The following is a 25,111-nucleotide window of genomic DNA, read 5'->3' as shown; positions in this document are numbered from 1 at the left end:
AGAAGCTTCCATGTGTCACTCTGATTGGTCGACGGGGTTCACGCCCTCTCCCGCGGTCATACCATAAAGAAAGAAGGGGAAAACGCATGACTTTCAGGACTTCGCTTTCGGGTTCCCTTGCCCTGTGTAGTGTAATGTCCCCGTTATGCAGCATAAATATATTTTTAATTAGCCGAAGCTAAATATAGGGGGAATTTGGCTGATCCCGAGCTCGGAGGACAGTAGGGGTGATCCGTTTCCCCCCCCACGGATCTAGGTGGTGTGCAGGTGGTGCCCTCCGGACCGGGCCTTGCCTTCTAGCCGCGCCCGGGCGGACGAGCCAGCCAACAACCTCGCTGCGATCCCGAGATGCTGCTGCCGGCGCCCGCGCTCCGCCGCGCCCTGCTATCCCGCCCCTGGACCCGGGCCGGGTGAGTGTGCACGGGGCCTGGGGCGGCCTGAGCGGGCGCGTGGGGCCCAGGAACCTGGGAGGGACTGGCGTCCCCCGCGCCGCATTCTCTCCCTGCCGGACCCTCAAGCTGCTCCGGTCACCGCCGGGTTCCTCGGGGGCTCCTCTCCGCTCCCCACCCAGGCCTGCCTCCCACTGAGATCTCTTAGCCTCCCGCCTCCGTCTCCCTCAGGTAGTACAGTACCTTCCCTTAGCGAGGGGACCCCTCTTCCCGAATCCCGCGACTGGGTAGGGTGCCTCGAGGGCCCCGCCGGTTCCCACGCTCGGAAAGTAGCTTCCACAGTCACTCACCTCACTCCTAATACTGGGTCTTGGCAGTTTGCTGGCGTCCCCCGAGGGGCACCTCTATTTTTAGCACACCACACATTTCACTTCCCCACCCTCGTCTCCCGTTCAGTGCCTCCACCCCGCCCCGGATTCCCCGAGTCCTCCTCTCCTTCTTCTACCAGGATTTCTACCTCTCTTTTTTTCCGTCCCGTCCCCCATCCCCGCTTTTTTTCCAAGTTAAATGTTGGGCAGAAAAGAGGGACTCCCTTCTTCTTGTAGGTGGAATAATCGTATTTATGGAGTGCTTATAATGAACCAAATACTGGTCAGGCACTTGGCTGGTGTCTTGCCATGAGGATTACACCAGCTAACACATGAGGAGTGCACTGAACAGCACCCAGCACTTAGGTAGCGCCCGGTTATTATTACCAGGATCATTATTATGATCTCTATGTAAACTTCTCACTCCCTTGAGGCAGGTATTATTCCAAATGTTGAAGAAACCCAGGAGCAGTTCAGGGGTGGAGCTGCCCTGCAAACGCAGATTTGCAAACCTGACCTTGTGGAGCTGGGTGCCTGGACCCTTGCCCACTCCATGACAAATATTCCCAGAACCCCTCCAGCTCTGAGCTAGGTTTGGAGAGGTAGGTGTGACACAGACCCTGCCCCAGAGGGGCTCCTGGTCTGGTGGAGCTGCCCACCTGGGGATCAGCTCCCCCTCCCATGTGAGTTTTGTTTGCTTGACCCCTGGGGCTGTTAGTGGCTCTGTCTCTCCTGATGAGCTGTGCCCTTTCTGAGTTAATCAGTGGCTCTCTCCCTTCCCCCAAGGGATGGCAGGGTGGTGCCCTGAGCACAAGTGAATTTCAACACTGCTGTGTGTCCTGTCTTGGTAGGAGCGGAATAGGAGAGGGTTCAGGAGGAGGACATGGTATAGAAGGGTTCCTCTTGTAGCCTGAGACGGGGGCCACACCTACCACACTTGGTGTGAGATCCCATTTGCAGGTGTTTCCTGCACTCTGAGACCCAGGAAGGTGGGCTTGTAGAGTCCTGTGTTTACTGAGTGCCTACTATGAGCTGGTGCTCTCCAAACACCCTGGAGGTGAGGCGTACCCAGTGAATTCACATGTGGGTGGGGCCTTTGAGGAGTTTTCAGCTTAATAGGGGAGAAATGTGTAGACGCCAAAACCCTCCAGTATCTAGTAGACAGCAATCCATGTTCTAAAATAAAAGTCCATGATAACAGTAATAATTATCAAGCAATCAAGCACCACACTGTGCTGATAAGTATCATGGGAAACGATCTGCCATTTAAGGCAGAGAAATACGACTGAAATTACAGTTGGTCTAAATCCAGATTCATGCTCTGGATTATGAGGCCTCCCGAATTGAGAGGGGAAAGAGAAAGAGCGTTTTGCAACCGCTTCCCTGGGCTCAGGTTACCTCTTTGATACAGCAGCTGGCCCAATGCCCTAGACAGGATTTCTCAACCTCACCACTATGAGCATTTGGGGGCTCCATTTTTGTTGCGGCGGAGTCTGTACTGTGCACTGTAGAATGTTAGCAGCATCCCTGGTCTTTACCACTGCTTGCCAGGGGCACCCCCGGCCCTGACAATGAAAAGAAGTCCTGACCCTGACAGTAAAAACAAGTTCGTAGACATTGCTGGATGTTACCTAGACAAAATTAGCTCTGGTTGGGAGCCACTGCTCTGGGGGAACAGGTTTGGTATTTGATCACTTGTTCCTTTACTCAACTAACATTTAGGGCTCACCTGTGGCATCCCATGTCTGCATCTATGGAGAAACAGTTTCAGGGATTTTCAATGACATCTCTCAGTGTCCTACGGGTAAAACTCTAGTCCTGAGAAAAACTGCAGCTTTTGAGGAACGGGTATGAGAGATGTTTCTTCTTTTCTTTTCTTTTCTTTTTTTTTTTTTTTTTTTGAGATGGAGTTCTGCTCTTGTTGCCCAGGCTGGAGCTGGAGTGCAATGGCGTGATCTCGGCTCACTGCAACCTCCGCCTCCTGGGTTCAGGCAATTTTCCTGCTTCAGCCTCCTGAGTAGCTGGGATTACAGGCACGCGCCACCATACCTGGCTAATTTTGTATTTTTAGTAGAGACGGGTTTCTCCATGTTGGTCAGGCTGGTCCCGACCTCAGGTGATCCGCCTGCCTCGGCCTCCCAAAGTGCTGGGACTACAGGCATGAGCCACCACACTCGGCCTGTGGGAGATGTTTCTTAATGTTTCCTTTTTTGCCTTGAGTGTCAGGAATCTCAGCCAGTTTTAAAAAATATCCTTTATATGTATTTTCTTTTTGTTTAATACATGTCAATTGTGAAAAGTACAGATAAAGCAAAAATACAACCATCACCTGGAACTGTGCCACACAGAGGTAACCACTGTTAACATTTTGATTCATATCCTTTAACTTTCCATGAATATATCTGCTTTAAAAAAAACCCATAGAAACAAGCTCATCTACAAGTAATTTACGGTAGCTTGTTTTTTCCCTTTCTGCACTGGTCTGCCTTACAGTATTTTCCCGGGGCCTGGAACTGTGTCTGGCACGTGGTAAGCCCTTGGCAAAACATTTAGGGAATGAATGAATTTACCATGTGAGCCCTTCCTTGTCAACCGATATTTATCACAGCCAGCCTCAGGACAGTCACCGCAAACATGTGGCCTTCATAGGTGGGCCCAGGGATGGTGGCTGGTGACAATGACCGCCATTTACCTTTCATGTGGATTATTTTACTCAGCAACTCATGATGTAAGGGTTGCCACCCCATTTCATGGATTAAACACCCGAGGCCCATGGCTGTCAAGGCAAGCGTCTCCAAGGCCTTGAGCGGGTGGACCCCAGGCCTCCTGTGGGACCGCCTCCGTTCTCCTTTCACCTGACTTCCTGTTCTTTTCTCAATTAACTTTACCATCCGTGTCCCAGTTTTCTTTGGAAACATGCAGGATACAGATTTATGTAGAAACGTAACAAATAACCAAGCCAGCCCAGGCATGTCGTTGGCTTATAAGAAGTGTTCCTTTCTGTTCCTTACTCCTCCTCATGCCAAACCCAGGTGTGACTCCTGCTCAGCCCATCTGACCTCAGGGGGCTTGTGGGCTGGGATTGGCTACCACCCTGTCCCCTGCAGCGATCCTGTGTGATTTCAGACTCTTCTTAGTCTGCCTGATGGTTTAGTTTTCAAAATATCGAAGTCTGCATGGCCTTGGATGGGCATAGCTTGCCCTGGGTGGGGGGGCACTGGCACTTCCCACCATTCCCTAGGCATTCTCAGCTCTTGAATTCCTCATTCTTCCAACCAGTGGCCGGGGCAGTGACTTTGGCCTGGAATGTCCTGCTGGCCACCGCGGTGAACCCATCGAATGCTTTGAGGCCTTGGCAAGGTAGCTTCAGTATCCTCATCTGCAAAACGCGGATGATTGTATTAACAGCCACTTAGCAGGTGGCTGCAAGGATTAGTGGTGATGTGACCACTGGTTTCCTGGGTGCCTGGTACCGAACGTGTGCTCTGTATTTGATTGGAAGAATAATTAAAACCTATGACTATCACCACACTTCTAAAGTAGTGAAAGTGCCATTGAGGCAGAGCTTGGCAGTGGCTCTCCTGGGAGCAGTCTGCCTCCTGTGACCCGCCTCAGGCCTGGCACACAGTAGGTGTTGAACAGTTGCTGTTGAGATAGCCCGGAGCACAGCATGGCTTGGATCCTGGCTCCGACTCTTGGCAGCTTTGTGGCTCCTGGCAGGTAACTCACCCTCTCTGTGCTCCCTTAATGTTCTCATATGGAAAATAAAGATGATAGTAGTAGTCACCGCATAGGATTGGCCTGCGGGTTAAATGATCTCATAGGTGAGAAGCACTTTGGAGTGCTCAGTGCTGGGGGATACTAGGTAAATGCTGCTGCTGTGGGGACGATCCCCTTCTCCCACCAGTGGGCTTCCCGGAGTGATCCTCCTCCATCAGGAATATCAAGGCAGCAGGGTCCCCAGCAGTGAAGGATGGTCGCAGGAGGGGAGGTATGGTCCTCGGTCTCTTCCCTTTATTCCAATTAAGTACCCCAGGTGCAAAACCCCTTCTGTTATTGTTTTGTGTGTGTGTGTGTGTGTGTGTGTGTGTGTGTTGCCCAGGCTGGAGTATAGTGTCACAATCTCAGCTTACTGCAGCCTCAACCTCCTGGGCTCAGTCATCCCCACCTCAGCCTCCCAAGTAGCTGGAACTACAGGCTCACATCACCATGCCCAGCTAATTTTTGTATTTTTTTTTGTAGAGAAGGGGTTTCATCATGTTAGCCAGGCTGGTCTCAACCTCCTAGGCTAAAGTGATCCTCCCACCTTGGCCTCCCAAAGTGCTGGGATTCCAGGTGTGAGCCACTGCGCTCAACCTTCTGTTAGGCTTTTGACCCTGCTCTCCTCAGGGGAGGGACGAGACTTCTCCCTTCCTTGCAGGCTCCTTATTCCTACACCTTTCCTGTCCTGGCAGAGGCCTGGCATGGAGTGAAGAGTCCCTGGGCTGAGCTGCAGTACCAGTGGACAGCTCAGTGACCTTGGGCAAGTCACTGCCCATCTTGGGGTGGCCTCTTTCCTCAGGTGGGAAATGAATTCTAGCCGTACGGTGAGGAGGATTAAAGTGTCCCATCAGCCCCACCCGACCATGGGCCTCTGAGATGTTCCAGGTGCTTCAGCCATACTGTAAGTTTCTTGAGTAAGGAAGACCTAGGTTCGAATCCTGCTCTGTCACTCAAGAGCCATGACCCTGAGCCAGGAGCGAGTAACTCTGAACTTCATCCATAAACAGATCATTCTGTGGTCAAGTATCCCTCATCTGAAATGCTTGTGAACAGAGTGTTTTGTCTTTTGGTTTATTTTTTTGAGACAGAGTCTTGCTCCATTGTCCAGGTTGGAGTGCAGTGGTGAGATCTCAGCTCAGTGCAGCCTTCACCTCCTGGGCTCAAGCTATCCTCTCTCCTCCACCTCCTAAGTAGCTGGGACTGCAGGCACACGCCACCCTGTCCGCCTAATTTTTGTATTTTTAATAGAGATGGGGTTTTACCGTGTTGGCCAGGCTGGTCTCGAACTCCTGACCTCAAGTGATCTGCCCTCTTCAGCCTCCCAAAGTGTGGGGATTACAGGTGTGAGCCACTGCAGCCAGCTGGAAGCGTTTTGATTATTGGACTTCTCTGGATTTTGGAAAATTTGCTAAACTACATCCCTATGCTCCGATGAGTATTTCCTTTCAGAGTCACGTTGGTACTCAAAACATTGCAGATTTTGGATGATTTCAGATTTGGGTTTTTGGATCAGGGACACTCAACCTGTCGTGCCTCCCTCATAGTTTGTGTGGTGGATTCTGTGAGATGGTCCTGTCCCACGTAGGTTACTGCTTGCACGTGGTGGCGAGTGCCTAACAAATGTTCCCTGATGTTTGCTGGGCAGCGGCTGAAGCAGCTCATCCCAGGCCCCGGGCCCTTCTGGTTTTCTGAGACGGAGTCTCACTCAGTTGCCCAGGCTGCGGTGCAGTGACATGATCTTGGCTCACTTCAACCTCTGCCTCCTGGGTTCAAGCAATTCTTCTGCCTCAGCCTTCCAAGTATCTGGGATTACAGCTATGCACCACCACGCCCGGCTATTTCTTGTATTTTTAGTAGAGATTAGGTTTCACCATGTTGGCCAGGCTGGTCTCAAATTCCTGACCTCAAGTGATCTACTCGTCCTGGCCTCCCAAAGTGCTGGGGTTACAGGCATGTGCCACCGTGCCTAGTGCCCAGCCGGGCCCTTCTTTCCCTCTTGGCCTCGCCCTTGCCCTGCACGTTCTCTGCTCACTTGGTGCTGCCTTTATCTCAGTGATAGGGAGAATTAGCCTTATCAGGCCCCAGATAACAGCTGGAAAAGCCAGGAGGCTGAATGAAGCAAAGAGAATTTCCTTTCTCTATCTCCTCGCCTTGGCCTTGGCCACCCCTCATCCTAGCCACTGGGGAACCCAGGGGGTCTGTGTCCAGCCCAGGTGTTAGCAGAAGGGCACTGGCTTTGGAGTCCAGTCCTGGGGGCCCGGCGTCAGCTCTGATGCCACTCACGCATGGATCGTGCTCCTCAGGTGCTTCCTGCGGCTGGTCAATGCATTAGGCCTGGGGTGCCCGGTGGTGAATGGAATGGATATGGGCCGGTGTGTAGAGCCTGTGGCCCAGTGGGCGTACAGATGGTCAGTCGGAAATCTGTAATAGGGTTGTCACTAGTGCTTCCAGAGAAGCCTAGAGCTATGAGAGGATCCGATAGGAGCCCCATTCTGGCTGTGTGAGGTTGGACCAGAGGAGGGCATCTCAAGCAGAGGAGACCCCAGAAAAGACTGGGATGGTTGGATTGCAGCAAATGGGGCAGGGTGGCGGGAATGTATTTGGAGGCCTGGTAAGGATTCTGATGTCTTTATTTTAGACGGAATGAGAAACCACTGAGTAGTGTCTCACTGAGCTCCCCACTGTGTCATCTCGCTAATAATCAGATTTTCAACATGCTAACTTTGGTTGCCATGTGGACTTGAGTGACTTGGAGGTTGGAGCGGGACTGGTATGGCGTGAGTCCAGGTGAAAGTGACTAGGACCTTGGACCAGGTGTCTTGGACAGGGTGGAGGCCCGGCCATCTGTGTCTTTTCCGTATTTCCCTTTGTAGATTTCTGAAGCTGCATTGACTGGCCCACAGCTCCTGGTGCAGGAGGTGAAATGGTGCCTGGCCTTTGTGGATCAGATCCCAGTACCTGCAGCCCTGACATCTCCTGGTGCAGGAAATGAAACGGTGCATGGCCTCATGGATCAGATCCCACTTGTAGAGGGTGAGGGGGGCCAACTTGAGGTCTCAGGCCCAGGCCACGAGCAGAAAGGGTACTGCAGATTGCCAGGGAAACCTGAGTCTGATTTAGACTCTGCCCTGTGCCATGTTCCCTAAGTGGGAAGACTGAGGGCTACTCTGAAGGTTGGGTTGGATTCATATCTGCCTCCCAGAGCCAGGCACTTCATGGGTGCTTGGAATACGTGTGCTAAATAAATGAGTGAGCTGTTATTGACCTGATCTCATTTCTCTCTGCATCATTGCCCTGTGGGATATCTGTGTACTGACTGCATGAATGCATGAATGGATGAGTAGTGCCTCCTGCCAAGAAGGTCCTCATAGATCCTCACAGAAGCCCTAAGTCCTGTGAATGATTCATCTCTGCCTTCACCCGAGCAGCCAGTGGAAGCGACTCCTGTTAGTCCAAAATGGTCCATGAACAAAGCAAAAAAAAAAAAAAAAAAAAAAAAGAAAGAAAAAAGGAAACATTGCTGGGAGTCCATAGGCTATTTTTAGCTGCACTTGACTCTGGCTGAACTTTGAACTATTGTCTGTTCTTCATGCCACACTCAGACTGATGGACAGACAGCTGGGCCAGTGCTCGGAGACTTCCAGGCACAGAGAAAGCCATGGGGGCATGTGATCCTGAGGTCACAGTGGGCATCTGGGCATCTGCCCCTTGGAAGCGGGAGGGAGGCCTGCAGGATCTCTGTCTCTGATGTTTCCTGGGAGGGTACAGAGAAGGGAGAACTGGACACTACTACTTTTTTTTTTTTTTTGAGACGGAGTCTTGCTCTGTTGCCCAGGCTGGAGTTCAGTGGTGTGATCTGGGCTCACTGCAACCTCCACCTCCCAGGTTCAGGCGATTCTCCTGCCTCAGCCTCCTGAGTAGCTGGGAGTACAGATGCATGCCACTAAGTCCAGCTAATTTTTTTGTATTTTTAGTAGAGACAGGGTTTCACCATGTTGGCCAGGCTGGTCTCGAACTCCTGCCTCAAGCAATCTGCCTACCTTGCCTTTCCAAAGTGCTGGGATTACAGGTATGAGCCACCACACCCTGGCTACTACATTTTAATCTGGGGATGGACTATGATGCTGTGTATTCCTCTAGTAGTTGCTGAGTACCTGGGCCAGCCCCTGAGGCTGTGATTCTGTGATTCTTGGGGGCATCTGGGACCCCATTTGTCTTTGAAAGCCTGATCTAGTGAAATAGCATTCTGAGACCTTTACAATTTTCTTCAGAAAGCAAGAGCAGGAAGGGTGAGGAAAGGCCAACAGGTTTAATCCTTCTGATGACCCTGCAAGATGCTCCATGTCAACCTTAAATAGTGAGATTCAGAAAGTAGGATTAAGTATAGAGTTTATTTGAGCTCAGAACTTGAGGATGGCCACCAGGGAGCATGGATGCAAGTTACTCTGAATATACACTCCGATGAGCTGCAGTGACTGGGCTTTTAAGGCGTCGGGGGAAAGAGGCAGTTTCTAAGTCTTTTACCAAAAATTTATATAAAATTAAGCCACTGGCTGGGCGCAGTGGCTTATGCCTATAATCCCAGCACTTTGGGAGGCTGAGGCAGGTGGATCACTTGAGGTCTGGAGTTCGAACCCCATCTCTACTAAAAATACAAAAAATGAGTTGGGCGTGGTGGTGGGCACCTGTCATCCCAGCTACTCTGGAGGCTGAGGCAGGAGGATCACTTGAACCCGGGAGGCGGAGGTTGCCATGAGCTGAGATCCCGCCGCTGCACTCCAGCCTGGGCTACAGAGCGAGACTCTGATTCAAAAAAAACACGTAAGCTACTTAATGGTCATGCATTGTTCTTTGTGTGACACTTTCGAGGATCAGGAAGATAATGGATGAGCAGCTAGTCAGAAACAAAAGGCCTTGAAATAATTGCCACCGGGCCTGCATGCAAAGGGCATGACTCAGGTCCAGTATTCATGTCTCTCTGGCGCTGAAACGTTTTGCATACTTCACATCGCTCACACTGCTCTGAGCTATTTTTCTCTTTTCAATAGTACTGTCCCCATTTTCCAGGTGAGGAAACAGAGACTCCTTCTAAGAATGCACTGAGGTCACGGGGCAGGTGTGAGCTTTGTTTTCAGATTTGTCTGCTTCTGAGACCTGTGCTTTTTCTGTCTACCAGGAACTGGACTCCCAGGCAGGGCTGGAACAGACTCATTAGTTATTTAGAGTCGAGCTTCTCGGGTGCAAGAGTTGATGGTGATATCTGGCTCACCAGCTTTGGTGGGTGTGGTGCTGTTGAGGCCCCGAAGTGTGGCTGGAATGCATGGTCAGGAGCTCAGCTGGGGTCCCTATCAGAAGCTTCCAGATGGTCCCAGGGGATTGGCACAGCCTTGCCCCTTCCTGAAGGACTGTGGAGACTCGTGGCTGCCTCTCCATTCTCCCCGTGACAGTAGGTGGAAGAGGGCAGTGAAGATTTTATTTATCGTTATCAGATCTCCATAGTAACCCCATGAGGGGGTGTCAGCATTTTACAGAGGGAAACTGACTTCAAGACAAGTGACTTGCACGAGGTCACACAGCTAGTGGGAGGTGGGGTGGGGGTGGGGGGTGCAGGGTGGAGGTCGGTGGGGAGGGGACGGAAGGGCCCATGTGCTCACGTTGCTGGAGACAGAGTAGGGGTGGGAGTGCTGAGCTGCCACCCAGGGTGGAGGTCAGTGGGGACGGGAGGGAAGGGCCCATGTGCTCACCGTTCCTGCCAGGATCCTGATGGCCCAGCCCCTGCCCCTACCTCTCCCTCTGCCTCAACCATGCAGGCCCTTCATCCCGTCCTTCTGCCTCATTCTAGCTGGGTTGCTCTTCCCAGCTCCTCTCAAGCCTCCTTTGGGTCTGTGTCAGGGTCACCTCCTGAGAGAGGCCTTCCCTGGCCACCCTGGCTGAAGCAGCCCCCTGCTCCCTCTTCTTTACTCATTGCCATGCTCACCATCGGCGGTTACCTTGCCTATTTCGTGACCAGGGTCGTCACTGAAGGTCACCTGCCTGCAGCCAGAGGCCTCGCTCTTTCTGTCACTGCTTCATCTCCAGGGTTTGAGACGGCACCAGAGACCCGGCAGGTCCTCAGTCAACCTTGTTGAATGAACAAAGGACCTGCTCACACTGCTTGGGTTTTATCTCCTCCAGTCCTCCTGGGCTGCGTCTTTCAGCCCCAGACTCCTTCTGGCCCTCGACACTCACAGTCAGGCCACTCTGCCTCCCATAGGACAAAAAGCAACCTCAGAATGCCAGCCTCAGGCCACGCTCCTGAGACCGTGATCAGATGAGACACAACAAGCCCTCTTCCTGATTTTTTTTTTTCCTTGAGACAGAGTCTCACTCTTGTCTTCAAGCCTGGAGTGCAGTGGCGTGATCTCAGCTCACTGCAACCTCCTCCTCCTGGGTTCAAGCAATTCTCCTGTCTCAGCCACCTAAGTAGCCGGGAGTATAGGAGCGCGCCACTGCACCCAGCTAATATTTGTATTTTTGGTAAAGACAGCGTTTCACCATATTGGCCCAGCTGGTCTCGAACTCCTGACCTCAAGTAATCTGACTGCCTTGACTACCCAAAGTTCTGGGATTAGAGGCCTGAGCCACCGTGCCCAGCCTCTTCTTCGTGATTTTTGTCTAAGCGTGGACAAAAACAAGGTCTCTGTGCCGCCCACAAACACCAGACATCTTGCTCAATGTTACTTTTTTTCCCAGGCAGCCTCACTCCCACTTTCTGACAGCAGCCAATCCAGAGCTGACCCTGGCTTCCTTAAACCCTCCCCACGTCACCCCGCCAAAGCTCACGTCCTATCACAGGTTTCCTAACAGCATCCTACCGAGACGTCCCGTGGTTCCTCATGCTGTGTGTTTTCCTTCACTGCGCTGACCAGTGAACCCCACCTGTGTACCTCCAGCTGTTCCTGGTTGTCTGGGGCCATTGACACCAGGGAGAGATGCTGTCTGAGCCTCCTGGACTCAAGCGCAGGCTTCTCCTGCTCTTGATCTTGAACTAGTCATTTTCCTTTCAGAACCTACAGGATCTTATTTCTCTAGAGCGTGGCTGGTGAGGCCCATCCAATGCCACAGTAGATGGGAAGTTTGTCAATTTCAAATGCCCTGGGGGCATTAGGTGACTTTGTCATCATATTCTCATTTATAGAGGGGGAAACGGGCCTGAAGAGGAAGTTGCACAGCTGGGAGGTGGCAGAGCTCAGGCTCCAGCTCTGGAATGACTGACCCTAGTGTCCTGGCTTTGAGCCACCTGACTTCCCAACTTGTGACCCTCAGATGTGGTAGGGGGTGTGGTCACTAGTCAATGAGGTTAGAGGATTTGAACAAGGAGTTCTGGAGGCTCAGTGTGCTGGAATCAGGCCCCTCACCCCCAGGGCCAGCCCTCCCGGCGCTGTGAGCTGAGCTCAGGGCAGCCCTCCAAATTCTTGGTCCACATCTTGGACATTCCTGCCCACCCGGAGCTCTCAGCCCTTTGTGCCAAGGGGATCTCAGCTGGTTTGCATTCTGAGGAGACTGTGCTCTGGAATGTGCTGCCTTTTCAGCTTAGAGAGAGAAGGAACTTGGGTCTGTTTGGGATAAAGGCTGTCTTGTGGGGGAAGAAAGGGAGAGTAACGCTCTGCGTGTGCGTAATACTTAAACGTGGCTTTGCATCTGTGCGTTTAAACGTCAAACAATCACGTGAGTTCGATGTGATTATTCTTACTTGATAGATGTAGAAACGTGCTCAGAGGAGGCAAGTCACAGGCCCAAGGACACAAATCGCGGGACTGGGACTCGAACCTTGGGTTGTGGACCCCAAGGTGGGTTTTTATTGTGTTGTTTTGAGATGGAGTTTTTCGCTCTGTCACCCTGGCTGGAGTGCAGTGGCACAATCTCGGTTCGCTGCAACTTCTGCCTCCTGGGTTCAAGCGATTCTCCTGCCTCAGCCTCCTGAGTAGCTGGGACTACAAGCACATGCTACCATGCCTGGCTAATGTTTTAAATATTTTTAATAGAGAGGAGATTTTACCCTGTTGGCCAGGCTGGTCTCGAACTCCTGACCTCAAGTGATTTGCCAGCTTCGGTCTCCCAAAGTGCTGGGATTATAGGCGTGAGCCACCGCGCCCAGCCAAAGGTGGGTCTTAGACCCCCAATTTCTAGTTGCATTAGATTCCAGGCTCTGGGTGCCCACCTGGGACCCGCTGTTGGAGGCAGAGGGGCTGGGGTCTGGTGGCGGAGCTGCTGTTGACCTCTCTGCCTTTGTCCCCTGCCCTTGTGTCCTAGGCTGCGGCGGAAGCACATCTCTTCCCTGAAAGTGGCCAACGAGCCCATCTTAGCCTTCACGAAGGGCAGCCCTGAGCGAGATGCTCTGCAAAAGGTAACGGGAGGGTGGGGGCACCCGAGAGGCGCAGGGCGTGCAGCAGAGGCCGCCCAGCAGCCTTGAGATAGCTCTCCACGCCTGCAGCCAGCACCCGCTTCTACCCTTGCTCCCAGCCTTGGGGGGATGCCTGGGAGGGCTGTGGGTCTGGAATGTGGAGACAGCTGGGAGGAGCAGGGTGGCAGCCTGGAGCTACTTTGGGGCTTCTCAGACCAGGTCAGATGTCATATGTTTTCTACTTAAAGATATTTTCCAGTTAATTGCCAGCAATTTTTATTTTATTTTATTTTATTTTTTTGAGCCCTGCCCGCTCTTATCACCCAGGCTGGAATGCAGTGGTATCATCTCAGCTCACTACAACCTCTGCCTCCCGGGTTCAAGCTGTTCTGCTGCCCCAGCTTCCTGTGCAGCTGGAATTACAGGCGCCCACCACCATGCCTGACTCATTTTTGTACTTTTTCAGTAGAGACGGGATTTCGCCATATTGGCCAGACTAGTCTCGAACTCCTGACCGCAGGTGATCCACCTGACTCAGTCTCCCAAAGTGCTGATATTACAGGCGTGAGCCACCCCGCACAGCCCAATTGCCAGGATTTTAAAGATCATGAGATTTCACATAAGTTTCAGATGCAGTTTTTAAAAATCTCTGTGTAATGGGTAGACTTCACTTTCCTGCAGGGTGACAATGGCTGGAACAGAGTCCTGCTGCCCTCTGAAGGGAGCGCACACTCTCTGGTGGCCACAGACCCAGCCTGGCCCCCTTCTCATTTCTGTGTCTGCCTGGGCATCTCTGCCTGTGGACTCTGCATTAGGGTTTTAGACAGGAGGAAGAGAGGAAGGTGGTGACCATACCTGCTCTCGTCCCTCTCCCCAGGCCTTGAAGGACCTGAAGGGCCGGACGGAAGCCATCCCATGCGTGGTGGGGGATGAGGAGGTGTGGACGTCAGATGTGCAGTACCAGGTGTCGGTATGTCCAGCGGGCGGGCAGGGCTCAGCCCCTCCCTCGAATATGTGACCTCTTTCTCTGACAGCTCATAAGCTTAGAATGTGTGAGTTCTGACTTCAGGGCCATTAGAGTACCCCTCCCCACCCTAGATTTTGAATTCTGTGGACCAGTAAAGCTTCCCAAAGCAAAGAATGGCACCCACACTGCACCCAGCCCATAGTGGAGTCCTGTGCCTGGGCCAGGAAGAACATGAGGGGTTCACGCAGCATCTGCCATTATTCCTCATAGATTTCTTGCCAAGGGGGTTTGGGAGCTAATGGCAAAAAGCTGGGTCCCAGGCCCCGAGCTCCTCAGATGACATTGGTCTCAGAAGCCCTCTGCTTGGAGTTTATCCGTTTAGAAACTGGGGTACATTTTACATGGGCCAGAAACTCATAGGTCTGTGATTTGAGGGAGAGTAAAAGGTTGGCCCTTTTGCAAACAGGGCAAGCACATTTGGGCTCTGTCCGGCTGGAACCCTGGGCAGGTGTGTGCAGAGAGGGGTGACTGAGGCGGGGGACCCAGCCCCCCCGACTCTGAGGGTTCCCAGGGCAGCCAGGGGCAGGAGTTGAGCACAGAGGTGTCCTGGAACTCTTGTTGCTGGGTCAGGACTTCCTGGAGCTGTCTAAGCATTCCTGGGGGCTACAGGCACCGGCCAGGTCACTCTGTCTGCACTGGGTGTGTGCAGGTGCCAACTGACAGCAGCTGCCACCACCCCGCTCGCTGGTGGTCTGTGTGACTGCCTGGAGCCTGCCCTCACCTGCAGCCCCCCAGGCCTCCGAGGCTGCATGGCAGCTGGGATTTTTCCTCCGGCATTCTGTCAAGCCCCTGGGTGGATACTACTGGTTTTCATTTCCCACACTGCCTCGCCGACCTGGCTTGAGGTTCTGGCCATGTGCTGATCACTGTGGCACCAGACGTGGGGGCATTGGCCTCATGAGGGCAGGATCTGTGTTTGCAGGGACATAGCACTGATGAGGAGTTATCTGCGGTCCACTGGGGCCCGGGTCCCAGCCACCTTCTCGGCCCCTGAGCATCACAGGCCAATCTCAGGTATGAGCAGAAAACAGGGTGACTGTGCCAAGGTTTGACACGAAGGGGAACGGCCACTTTCTACCCAAGTCTAGAACAGCGCTAGCCGGTGGAATTTCCTCCAGTGATGATGGAAACATTCCAGATCTGCATTGTCCGTTCCAGAGGCCACCAGCCACGTGTGGTTGTCAGCACATGAAATGTGGCTCGCGGCTATTGTGTTAGACACGAAAGCTCTGATAACCCACTGGAAGACCGATAGGTAGCAAAAGGGTTAGCCGTTAGGATGGAAACTGTGTTACCAGCCTTGGGAAGGAAAGAAGTGAAATTTCTCCCTGCTTCATTGGTCATGCTAGCTTTACCACTGCCAGGCGTTAGGTTTCGAAGGGAAGGCGCGGGTTCAAGAAGGACACACAGGGAGAGGGCAGCTGAAACAGCAATGTAGGTATATTGCAGAAACCTGAGGATGTGGGGCCCAGCTTCATAGCAGAGCCCTCTACTGCTTACAGGCTGGGGTACTTACAGGTGGGCGGGAAGGGTCTGGTGTGGGTAGCATGGCTTGCTGGCTGGCAGGATGTTGATAAGATGTTCTTATGATCAGGTGGTTTGGCCCCTTCTCCAGTGGGATATCATTGTGGTATTCCTTGGACCTTTTCCCAGCAAGATATAATAAGGATGTTGTCTTTTTTTTTTTTTTTTTTTAATTTGAGACGGATTTTCATCAGTGTCGCTCAGGCTGGAGTGCAGTGACGCTGTCTTGGCTCACTGCAACCTCCGCCTCCCGGGTTTAAGCGATTCTCCTGCCTCGGCCTCCCGATTAGCTGGGACTACAGGCGCATGCCACCACACCTGGCTAATTTTTTATTTTTAGTAGAGACAGGGTTTCACCATGTTGTCCAAGATGGTCTCGATCTCCTGGCCTCAGACCTCTGGTGATACACTTTGCCTCCCAAAATGTTGGGATTACAGGCACGAGCCACCACACCCAGCCAGGATGTTTCTTTAGGTGGGCATTTGTCTGCCTTGTGGTAGGGTGGCTAGGCAGGCTGTTTCTCATGGCCTGAGTTCCCGTGAAATGTTTCACTTCCACCAAGGTCTACAAAATAGTGGGGAGCTTACAACATGGTACAGTTTGGACCAATACCAGGATCTGTTTGTAAAAGTTTGCTGAGGATCTTCCCATTTAGATAAGTAAATCTGGGGCTCAGGAAGCAACTGGTCTGTCAGTAATGGCTTCGGGGCAGGGCAGAAGTCCCGGGCATTTCACAACACTGACGCATTCCTTTGGGCCTCACATGGTGAAGGTGCCCATGATTGTAGCCTCATGCTGGACAAAAACATTTTCACTCATGATCCCCTTTGGTTCTCCTGTCTGTGCTGAGAGATAGGGAGGGCAGTCCCCATTTCTTAGATGAGGAGACTTGGGGAAGGAAGTGAGTTGACGTGGGGCCCCACAGCTGGTAGGTGGCAGACCCAGGATTTGAACTCATGCCTCTGACCACAAAGGTCTGTGCTTTCCTTGAAAGACCCCATGGTCTATGCCTTTATCCTGGACCGTGAGGCTTCTGGAGAAGGAGCCGTGTCTTACTCATGGTACAGCGGGTCTACCAGCACCCTGAACAGGGAGCCACCTGTGGGCCAGGTACTGGGGAGGGCCTCATGGGAGCAGTTGGGGAGAGAGGTATGTCCAGGACTTCCCTGGAAAACCAGCTCCAAGCCCCACCCTCTCCATCTTTATCCTGGCACCTCCCTCCTGGGCAGGGACCTCACTATTCTTTCCTTTCAGCCTTTTAACCATGGACACAAGGTGGCCAAGTTCTGTTATGCAGACAAGGTGAGTGAGCCCCTGATGACCCGGTGGTTGGGGTTGCTGCCCCTACCCTGCCCTGCCCTGTCAGCTGCTGATAGGGGCTGGGCATCTGTCGTTGTGTCCTTTGGCCATGGTGGGTAGGCGGGCAGGGGGTGGCTGGCCCCAAGGGAGTCCCTGGGTGATGACTTTGACTGGGCTAGGCTTGCAAAAGTTAACTTGAGCCAAGTGCACCCTGCCTCCCCCAGGGCTGAGATATTCCCCAACATTCCCATTGTGGTGGGGCAGACCTTGGATTGGGGAGGAGTGGATTCTGGAAGGCTGAGTCAGGGCAATTGGAGACACCATCGATGGAAAGCCAGAGAGAATTGGCACTGGAAAGGGCCAGCCGGAGGGATGAGGGTGCTCGGGGGGCCGGAGGTCTGGGAGCTAGCACTGTGTGGTGATGAGGGCACTGGGGTCTGGGAGGCCAGCAGCAGAGCCGTGTTTTGGGCTCCCATTGACCTCAAGTTTCTGGATGGTGGGTTCAAGGGCACCAGGTCCCAAGAATAAGGTAAGACCACAAGAGAAAGTAGAGCCAGTGTAACAGCTGCGGGGCTCAGTGCCAAGACCTTGGAGAGCCAACCAACCTGGCAGGGCCCTTCGGGCTTCAGACTGGCAGTAGGACAGGCTCTGAGGGGATACCGTGTTGGCAGCTGTGGTGGTAGGGGGCTGAGGGCCCAGGGAGACAGGCATTGTCCCCAGGTGGAAGAGAGTGGCCTTCCAGGTCTCTCCTCCCTCGCTCACTCCCCAGGGCCCTTCCCGCTGCAGGCGGCAGCCCCAACCTCTCCCTCGCCCTTTAGGGCTTGCTCAACAAAGCCATCGAGGCTGCCTTGGCTGCCCGGAAAGAGTGGGACCTGAAGCCTATCGCAGACCGGGCCCAGATCTTCCTGAAGGCGGCAGACCTGCTGAGTGGGCCGCGCAGAGCCGAGATCCTGGCCAAGACCATGGTGGGACAGGTGAGGCCTGGCGGGGTGGGGTGGGGTGGGAGTCAGTCAGACTCCATCCCTGGCAGCCGACATCTGCTGAAGCACTTCTGGGTACCAAGCCCTGTGGGGGACCCAGAGATGTCTTCAAGGGACAAGGCCTAGGAACAGGGATGGATGGTCACCAATCATTAGGCGAGACAGATTGTGCAGAGCCCGCGTGGCCTGCCTTGGAAATGTGCCCTCTCCTCCATCCCTCGGCCCTCGCTCCTAGGGCTTCGCCATGCTTTGCCCGGACTGTCAGGGGCCTGCACTGTCTCCCTGGCTCCCAGCTTGGTCAGCCCCCTGTGGCCTCAGAGTGGTCTTTTCAACACCTCCAGGATGTTACTCCCAGCTTACAACCCACCCAGACCTCTCCACCACTGAGAGGCAAGTCCCAAGACCTTAGCCGCATAGCCGGAGCCCTTCTGCCCATGTCTGTCCAGCTTGCCAACTGCTCTGCCTGTTCCTGCCACGCTGTTCCACCCATGCTGTAGCCATTTTGGACTTAGCAGGACTCCCTGGCCACGGCAGGCTCCTCACTGCCTCTGCCCACTGTGTCCTCCTGCCTGGAATGCTTGCTGTGTCTTCCGTGCTTGGTGAACTCTTCTCTCCTGGTCCAGCCCAGATGCGCCCCCACTGAGCCTCCTCCAGCCGAAAGGACTAGTCCTGCCCGTTTCCCCAAAGCATGTTGTTTCTGCATCAGTTACAGCTCAGATTGCACTGGGGTGTATTCAGTTCCTAGGTACTGCCGCTTTACAAGCTTCTTGGACATTCTCAGTCTTTTTTTTCTTTTGAGGCAGAGTTTCAGTTTGTCACCCAGGCTGGAGTGCAGCGGTGTGATCTCGGCTCTTTGCAAACTCTGCCTCCCAGATTCAATTGATTCTCCTGCCTCAGCCTCCCGAGTAGTTGGGATTACAGGCGCCCGCCACCATGCCTGACTGTTTTTTGTGTTTTCAGTAGAGACAGGGTTTTACCATGTTGGCCAGGCTGGTCTCGAACTCCTGACCTCGTGATCCACCTGCCTTGCAGGCGTGAGCCACTGCGCCCAGCCGACATTCTCAGTCGTTTCCTGGGTTCTGCATGATCCCTTTCAGGAGTCATAGCAAGTCCCCGATAAATGGTTTTCTCTGCACGGAGCTGGTATGACAACTCCTCACCCTGCTAAATACAAGTGAAGTGAGGAGTCGCTCTAGCAGGCAGAGTGCATGGGGAACAGGAGCTGCGGGAGACAGAGTTATTTTCCACCTCCAGGACCTGAGCCCTCTGCTGCCAGCTAACCTGGGTTCCTCAAGGGTCAGTTGCAGGAGCCAGAACCTAAGCTGCTTTTTGGATCGGGCATTTGCCACTGCCCGCTCCCCGGTCCCCGTGGTGAGCACCCCCTCTGCTGCACAGAGCTGGTATGACAGCCCCTCATCCTGCTGAATGCCTCCTTAGATGGGCTCAGCAGCCATCTGAAGTGGGCGTCCGGCCCTGTGTGTTCCGGGTGAGCTGCACATGGGTGGGAAGACACTCACAGACACGGTAGGGCCAGTTTAGGCTCTCTCTGTATTTGGGCTAAGATTCAAAAACTTCCAGGAAGCACGGTACATAGCTTAGCTTCCTGGGCTACGTGTCTCTAATAGGTCGTGTACCTGCCCGTGACCTTGGGTGCCAAGTCGGGGGCCACCTCAATCTGGAAAAGCCGTGTTCTTGGCTGTCCACGGTCCCTTTCCCTGTAGCTCACATTTGCCATCAGTAAGAATGGATGGTTTAAGGGAATCACAGTCACCCGCCTCTTGGTTTTTGACCCAAACTAACCAGCAAGGCCGAACATCGTTCCTGGGGAAGGAGCCGTCTGCCTCCCACACTCCGAGTCTCTGTCCCGGTCAGCGGCCAGACTCCAGCTCATGCTAGTCTGCTTTTCTGCCTGGAAGGCTCTGATCCTGAATTTGGTCTGAGGCTTGATCGTAGATCCTTTCCCCTGCACCACCGTTCAGAGCTGCAATGAAGCGAAGACCGTGCATGGCCTGCTACAGAGGACCAGTACATTCTGCTGATCCCCGTCCAGCCCTGAGCGCCGGCTGCAGGAGGTGCTGGCTCAGGGGTTTGAGAATCCTTTCTCCCTCAGCCTCTGGGATGGGACCTGGTCAGCCCTGCAAAAGTTTCCTGGTCCCTGCTGGGGCCCGGCTCAGTGCTTGCTCTGGGCACAGGGTCAGATGTGGGAAGAGGATGGACGGGAGGCTGTTGGCTGTTCCTGACCCCTGGCCCCCTGCCTTGCAGGGTAAGACCGTGATCCAGGCGGAGATCGACGCTGCAGCAGAACTCATCGACTTCTTCCGGTTCAATGCCAAGTTTGCAATGGAGCTGGAGGGGGAGCAGCCTCTCAGCGTGCCCCCGAGCACCAATAGCACAGTCTACCGGGGGCTGGAGGTACCTGCAGGAGGCGATGGGTGGGCAGGCAGGGCAGCCCAATGCCATGGGCCTGGCCTCACCAATGCCTCCTTCCCCAGGGCTTTGTGGCAGCCATCTCGCCCTTCAACTTCACGGCGATCGGCGGCAACCTGGCAGGGGCCCCAGCCCTGATGGTGAGATGTGGGCACCGGTGGGACAGCGGCAGCTGATTGTCCTCCTGGTCCTGACAGACAGGGAAAGGCCACCTGAAGCCCTTTGAGTCTCAGCCTAGTCATGGGGAGAGGCACAGAAGGTGGAGGCAGCTTGGGTCTGTGGGTCGGCTTTGGGACCAGAGACCCAGTTTGAATCCTGGCGTCGTCACTCTGTGCCTGGGAAACCCTGGCAATCCCTGAACTTCTCTGAGGCAGTTTCCTCATCTGCAAAGTGGAAGTGATAGGAAAGTCTCCATGGCTGGGCTGGGAGGCTCAAAGGAGACAATCCAGCAGCAGGCAGGGCTGGGCCCGAGCTGGCAGAGGGGTGGCCTCCCTGTTGATGATAACAGTTACCGTTCACCTTCTGTGCTCACCGCGTGCCTGCGGCTGTCAAGCAGGGATGGAGCGGATCCGTTTCCTCCTCTCACTGGCTCCGAGAGGGAGCTGTGACTCTGCCTCTTTGCCAGATTACAAAACTGAGACACACAGCCGTGACTAACTTGGCAAGACCAGGTGACTCGTAAATAAATGATGGAGCAGAGGAGGATTTGGATCTAGTCTCTCTCCGGGTTGGTGGTGTTCAAGGCACTCTTCTGCCGTTATCCGAGTGATGGCGGCTGTTACCGGATGCGGTTCCAGGCCTGGGGGGAGATACAGCTCAGCTCCCAGGCAGCCTGGGCGGGAGAGGGCCACATAGCTGTCAGGAACCCTGAGCCCCAGACGGGGCTGCTGGATGCTGATGCCGGGGTGAGTACTAGGGATAGGCAGGGGCACAGACAAACATGGGACATGGCCAGGCACCCACACGCCCTGACCCAGGACACGTGCTGAGAGCCCGTGTGCACTTGCCCCGCGGTACCCAGTGAGCACGCAGTGACTCCAGCACGAAGAACAGACCTGCCCAGGTGACGGCAGGACCCGTCGGTACAGGCTTCTGGGGAAAGGGAGCCTTGGCCAGAGCGTGGGGCAGACGGGGCCATGCCGTGGCCTCCCTGGCAGGGACTTTTGGATACCGGGCCAGACACTTTGGAGGAGTGGGGTCGGGTAGAGGATGTCCTGGTTGGCACAGGGTCTGGTGGTTCCAGGTGAGGGCTGACCATGCTGTAGGGTGGGGTGGGGGTTGAGGGCTGGTGGCGCCATTTTCACGCGCTAAAACACCTCCCGGGCAGGGCAACGTGGTCCTGTGGAAGCCCAGTGACACCGCCATGCTGGCCAGCTATGCTGTCTACCGCGTCCTCCGGGAGGCCGGCCTGCCCCCCAACATCATCCAGTTTGTGCCAGCTGATGGACCTCTATTTGGGGACACTGTCACCAGCTCAGAGCACCTCTGTGGCATCAACTTCACAGGCAGTGTGCCGTAAGTCCCTGGGGATAGTGTGGGCTGGGGTGGCTAGGGGAGGTTCAAGGGCAACCCTGGTTGCCTATCTGCCTGGGGGTGGGGCTGTGAACCCAGGGGTCATGCACTGACCCTACTCCCCGACTTGCTGTGTGGCAGTGAGTGAGTCCCTTCATCTCTCTGAGCTTCCATTTCTTCACCTGTACAGGGAGTGATTATCCTTAATTTGCAGAGTCATTGCAAGGATTAAACATGTTAATGAACAGGAAAGAGCTTGGAAGGCTGGAACTGTACCCTGCAGCTGTGGGTGATATTGATTTCAGTGCTACCTCTGCTACTGGAAAGGGCACAGGGGAGCATAGAATGAATTGGAGGAGCCAGGAAGCCTTCTTGGAAGAGGTGGCATCTAACAGAGGAGTTGGCCAGGCAGAGGGGAAGGAGAGGGAATGGTACCTACAACATCATCAAGGCAAAAACGTGCTCTGGGGCATGGCAGGATCCTGTGTGGCTGGAGCGTGGAGTCTGGGGGCCACAGGGCCAGAGGGTGAGGGCGGGGCATGGTTGGAGTTGAGGTGGGGAGGCAGGTGGCTACCTGATCTCCACCGTCCATGCACTGACTGGCTGAGCAGGTATTTTTGCAGCTCACAAGAAGGCTCAGGGGTGAGCACACACCAGATGCAAGGTCCTGGCTCTCAGGCTGGAGGTGGCAGTGGGGGGTTAGTCCAGTGACCATAAGATCCTCAGGAGTCTGCGAAGGTGCCTGGCCTTTCTCCTGAAGGTGATGGGAGCCGTGGAAGGTTTCAAGCAGGGAGAGTGGCTGAGTCAGAGTTCTGTCAGGCAGAGATCAGAAATGACGGCCCCCAAATTGGATCTGGCAAGAGGCTCTATTTTCTTTGATCCCTGATAGTGATGGCCCAACTTTGTATAATTGGGACAGTTTCATAGGTAAATCCAAATGTTGGCCTGTCTTGGTTGCCTGGACTCAGATGCTCTGATCTTGCATTTGCTGGGAGTTCTGCTGGCTGGAGGTGGGTGGGTGCGCCCTGGCTGCCTGCGTATCGGATCTGCCCTTTGTCCTTTCCCTGCTGGCCCCTCTGGGCCCCTGTGTTTGCACCCTCGTCTTTGATGATCTCTGTGACCTGAAGCAGGAGACCGGCCAGGAGCTGTCAATCTCTAGGGAGGGGAGGTGGGGGGATGTGGAGAAGGGGCAGGTTCGGGTGAGAAGGACGCAGGGAGGCACACTGGCGGTTGCCTGCCCTGGAGTTGGGGTGGTGATGAGGGGGGTAGTCAGTGAGAACGTCCAAGGTGGGCACCTTGGAGGGCGAGCAGGCTGGGGGGAAGGTGAATGCCATGTTGGTCACTTTGTGAGATGCCCGGGTGTTATCTGGGTGGAGATGCCTGGAGGCAGCCAGAGGCCCAGGTCTACAGCGAGGGATCCCTCTCACCTCCTCTCCCGGGCCCCAGGCTCTGCCACCCCCTTCCCTGAAGCTTCACCTGGGGGAGGGAGGGTGGGCTGGTGGCAGCGTTAGAATTGCTGAGAAGGGCCGTTTTCCAAAAGGCCTCTTCTGCCAGCCTCAGGGGCCCCTGGGCTCCCCATTCTCCATGCTCTGATGAGCAGCCGGCTTAAAGGTGGGAAGGCCATAAATTAGTATTAGCTGCTGTGTCGCTGGCTCCCGGGTGATTAGCATTTTTATTGTTTTGTGGTGCTGAGGTTGGTCACACTTGGAGCCTGGGGAGGAGGCGAGGCCCTCCTGTGGCAGCGTGGATGGGGCCTGCGCTCCCTCTCCCAGCCCTCTCTCTGCATCTGGCCTCTCAGGCCTGGGCGCTGGGCTGGTGGGGGGGGGGAGTCCTTCGCAGACCAGAGCAGGGTCTGTTCCCTGCCAGGCTCCTGCAGTGTGCCCAGCATGTCTTAAGCACTGGCCTCACACTTGAACTCATCACAAAACAACCCTGCCGGGTCGGGATTGTTCTCTCTGCTTCCCAGATGAGGTGCAGAATTAGAGGCTCAGAGAGGTTACACAGGGAACCCAGGATCACACAGCCCTGAGTGTCCTCCTGGCTGCAGAGTGTGCACCTGCCCAGACCCCCTTTGCCCCTCCCTAGAGTAGTCTTGGAATGCAGTCTGTTCTCAGCTGTCACCCACGCTTGGCTCCCACCTCCTGCTGGGCTGCTGCCCCCACCCCCGAGCTCCTCCCTGGGTTTTTCAGCCCTCTTCCTCTGGCCTGGCTCCCTGACCCCCGTCCTTTCTCCTGTGGTTCCAGCACCTTCAAACACCTGTGGAAGCAGGTGGCCCAGAACCTGGACAGGTACCGCACCTTCCCACGCCTGGCCGGAGGTAAGCCCCCTTCACCCCCACTCCCCTGTGACCCGAGGGACCCCTCCTCTGCCTATCACTAAAGAGGAGGGAGGTAGAGGGGACACAGCCAGGAGTCGGAGAGATGAACCATTTCAGCCACCAGCACTCCCCAGTAGAACTTCCTGTGATAAGGGAAGTGTCCAGTACCTTCACTTTTCAATACGCAGCCACCAGCCACATGTGGCCGTTGAGCCCTTGAGGGGTGGCCTGTGTGACTGAGGAACTGCAGGTCTAGTTTTGTTTCATTTTAATGAAGTTAAATCTTAGTAGCCACTCGTGGCTGGTGGCTGCTGTGTCGGGCAGTGTAGCTCCAAGCTAAGGAAAGTGCAGATGCAGAGACCAGAAGTGGGAATGAACTTGGATTTGAAGAATCAAGGCCAGGCCCGTGAGTGGGGAGGGAGGAGGGCTGGTAGAAGATGGGCAGAGAGGTAGGCAGGGCTGGACCTTGTTGCCATATTAAAATTTTCCCACAGAGAAACAGTTTCATGGTCAAGGACATTTGGCATGTGTGGTGTTAAAGCAAAGTGGATTCCTCCCCCTGCAGGACTTCTCAGAGCCTTTAATGCTCTAATATGCGTTGCACATCCCTCTCTGCCATGCAGTGTTTTCCACACTCACTGAGACACAGAAGCCCGTTTCTGCAAAGACCCCAATGGACCACGTGTTTTGTGGACCACATTTTGGGACTGTGCTGAGACCTAGAGGCAGGGAGGGCTATGGGATGTGACCAGCAGAGCTGGGACGTGCGCTTCAGCCTTTTTCCCTGTGGGGTGAAGTGGGGTCCACCGGGAAGTCTGGATCCTGTGTCTGGACTGGTGGGAGCACAGATGGGGGTGTCAGGGAAGGCGAGCGCTCCTCAGGGTCAGCCGTGTTACCACTTCCCAACCTGGAGCAGGTGACTTCATCTCGCCGCCTCAGTTTTCTTGGCTTTAAATTGGGGGTAGTAATGGGAGGTTGTTGTGAGGCTTCAGTCGGACAAAGCGCAGGGTACTCCGTCCACAGCTGGGCAGCTGGTAAGTGCTTCCAGCTGCTGTTAGCTGCTGCTTCCCACGGGGAAAGGAAACTGAGGCCAGGAGGGTGAAGTGACCTGCCTGAAGCTCC

General features: G+C 54.5%; 1 protein-coding gene across 1 annotated transcript in view; it reads left to right on the top strand.

Moving 5' to 3' along the window:
- The first annotated feature begins 89 nt into the window (after nt 1-89).
- The window catches only part of ALDH4A1 (aldehyde dehydrogenase 4 family member A1), a 32,099-nt gene continuing 7,077 nt past the window's right edge, over nt 90-25,111 (top strand). The window contains exons 1-9 of the mRNA XM_003934947.3: nt 90-410; nt 12,812-12,905; nt 13,780-13,872; nt 16,709-16,756; nt 17,572-17,727; nt 19,996-20,145; nt 20,226-20,300; nt 21,488-21,675; nt 23,916-23,989. Coding sequence (XP_003934996.1) covers nt 349-410; nt 12,812-12,905; nt 13,780-13,872; nt 16,709-16,756; nt 17,572-17,727; nt 19,996-20,145; nt 20,226-20,300; nt 21,488-21,675; nt 23,916-23,989 — 940 coding nt within the window. The 5' untranslated portion in view covers nt 90-348. The remainder of the gene's footprint in view (nt 411-12,811; nt 12,906-13,779; nt 13,873-16,708; nt 16,757-17,571; nt 17,728-19,995; nt 20,146-20,225; nt 20,301-21,487; nt 21,676-23,915; nt 23,990-25,111) is intronic.

This window comes from Saimiri boliviensis, chromosome 11, assembly GCF_048565385.1.
Source record: "Saimiri boliviensis isolate mSaiBol1 chromosome 11, mSaiBol1.pri, whole genome shotgun sequence".
In the NCBI taxonomy this organism is placed as follows: domain Eukaryota; kingdom Metazoa; phylum Chordata; class Mammalia; order Primates; family Cebidae; genus Saimiri; species Saimiri boliviensis.
Note: the sequence above shows the minus strand (reverse complement) of the source record. Positions and strands in the feature narration are given on the sequence as shown.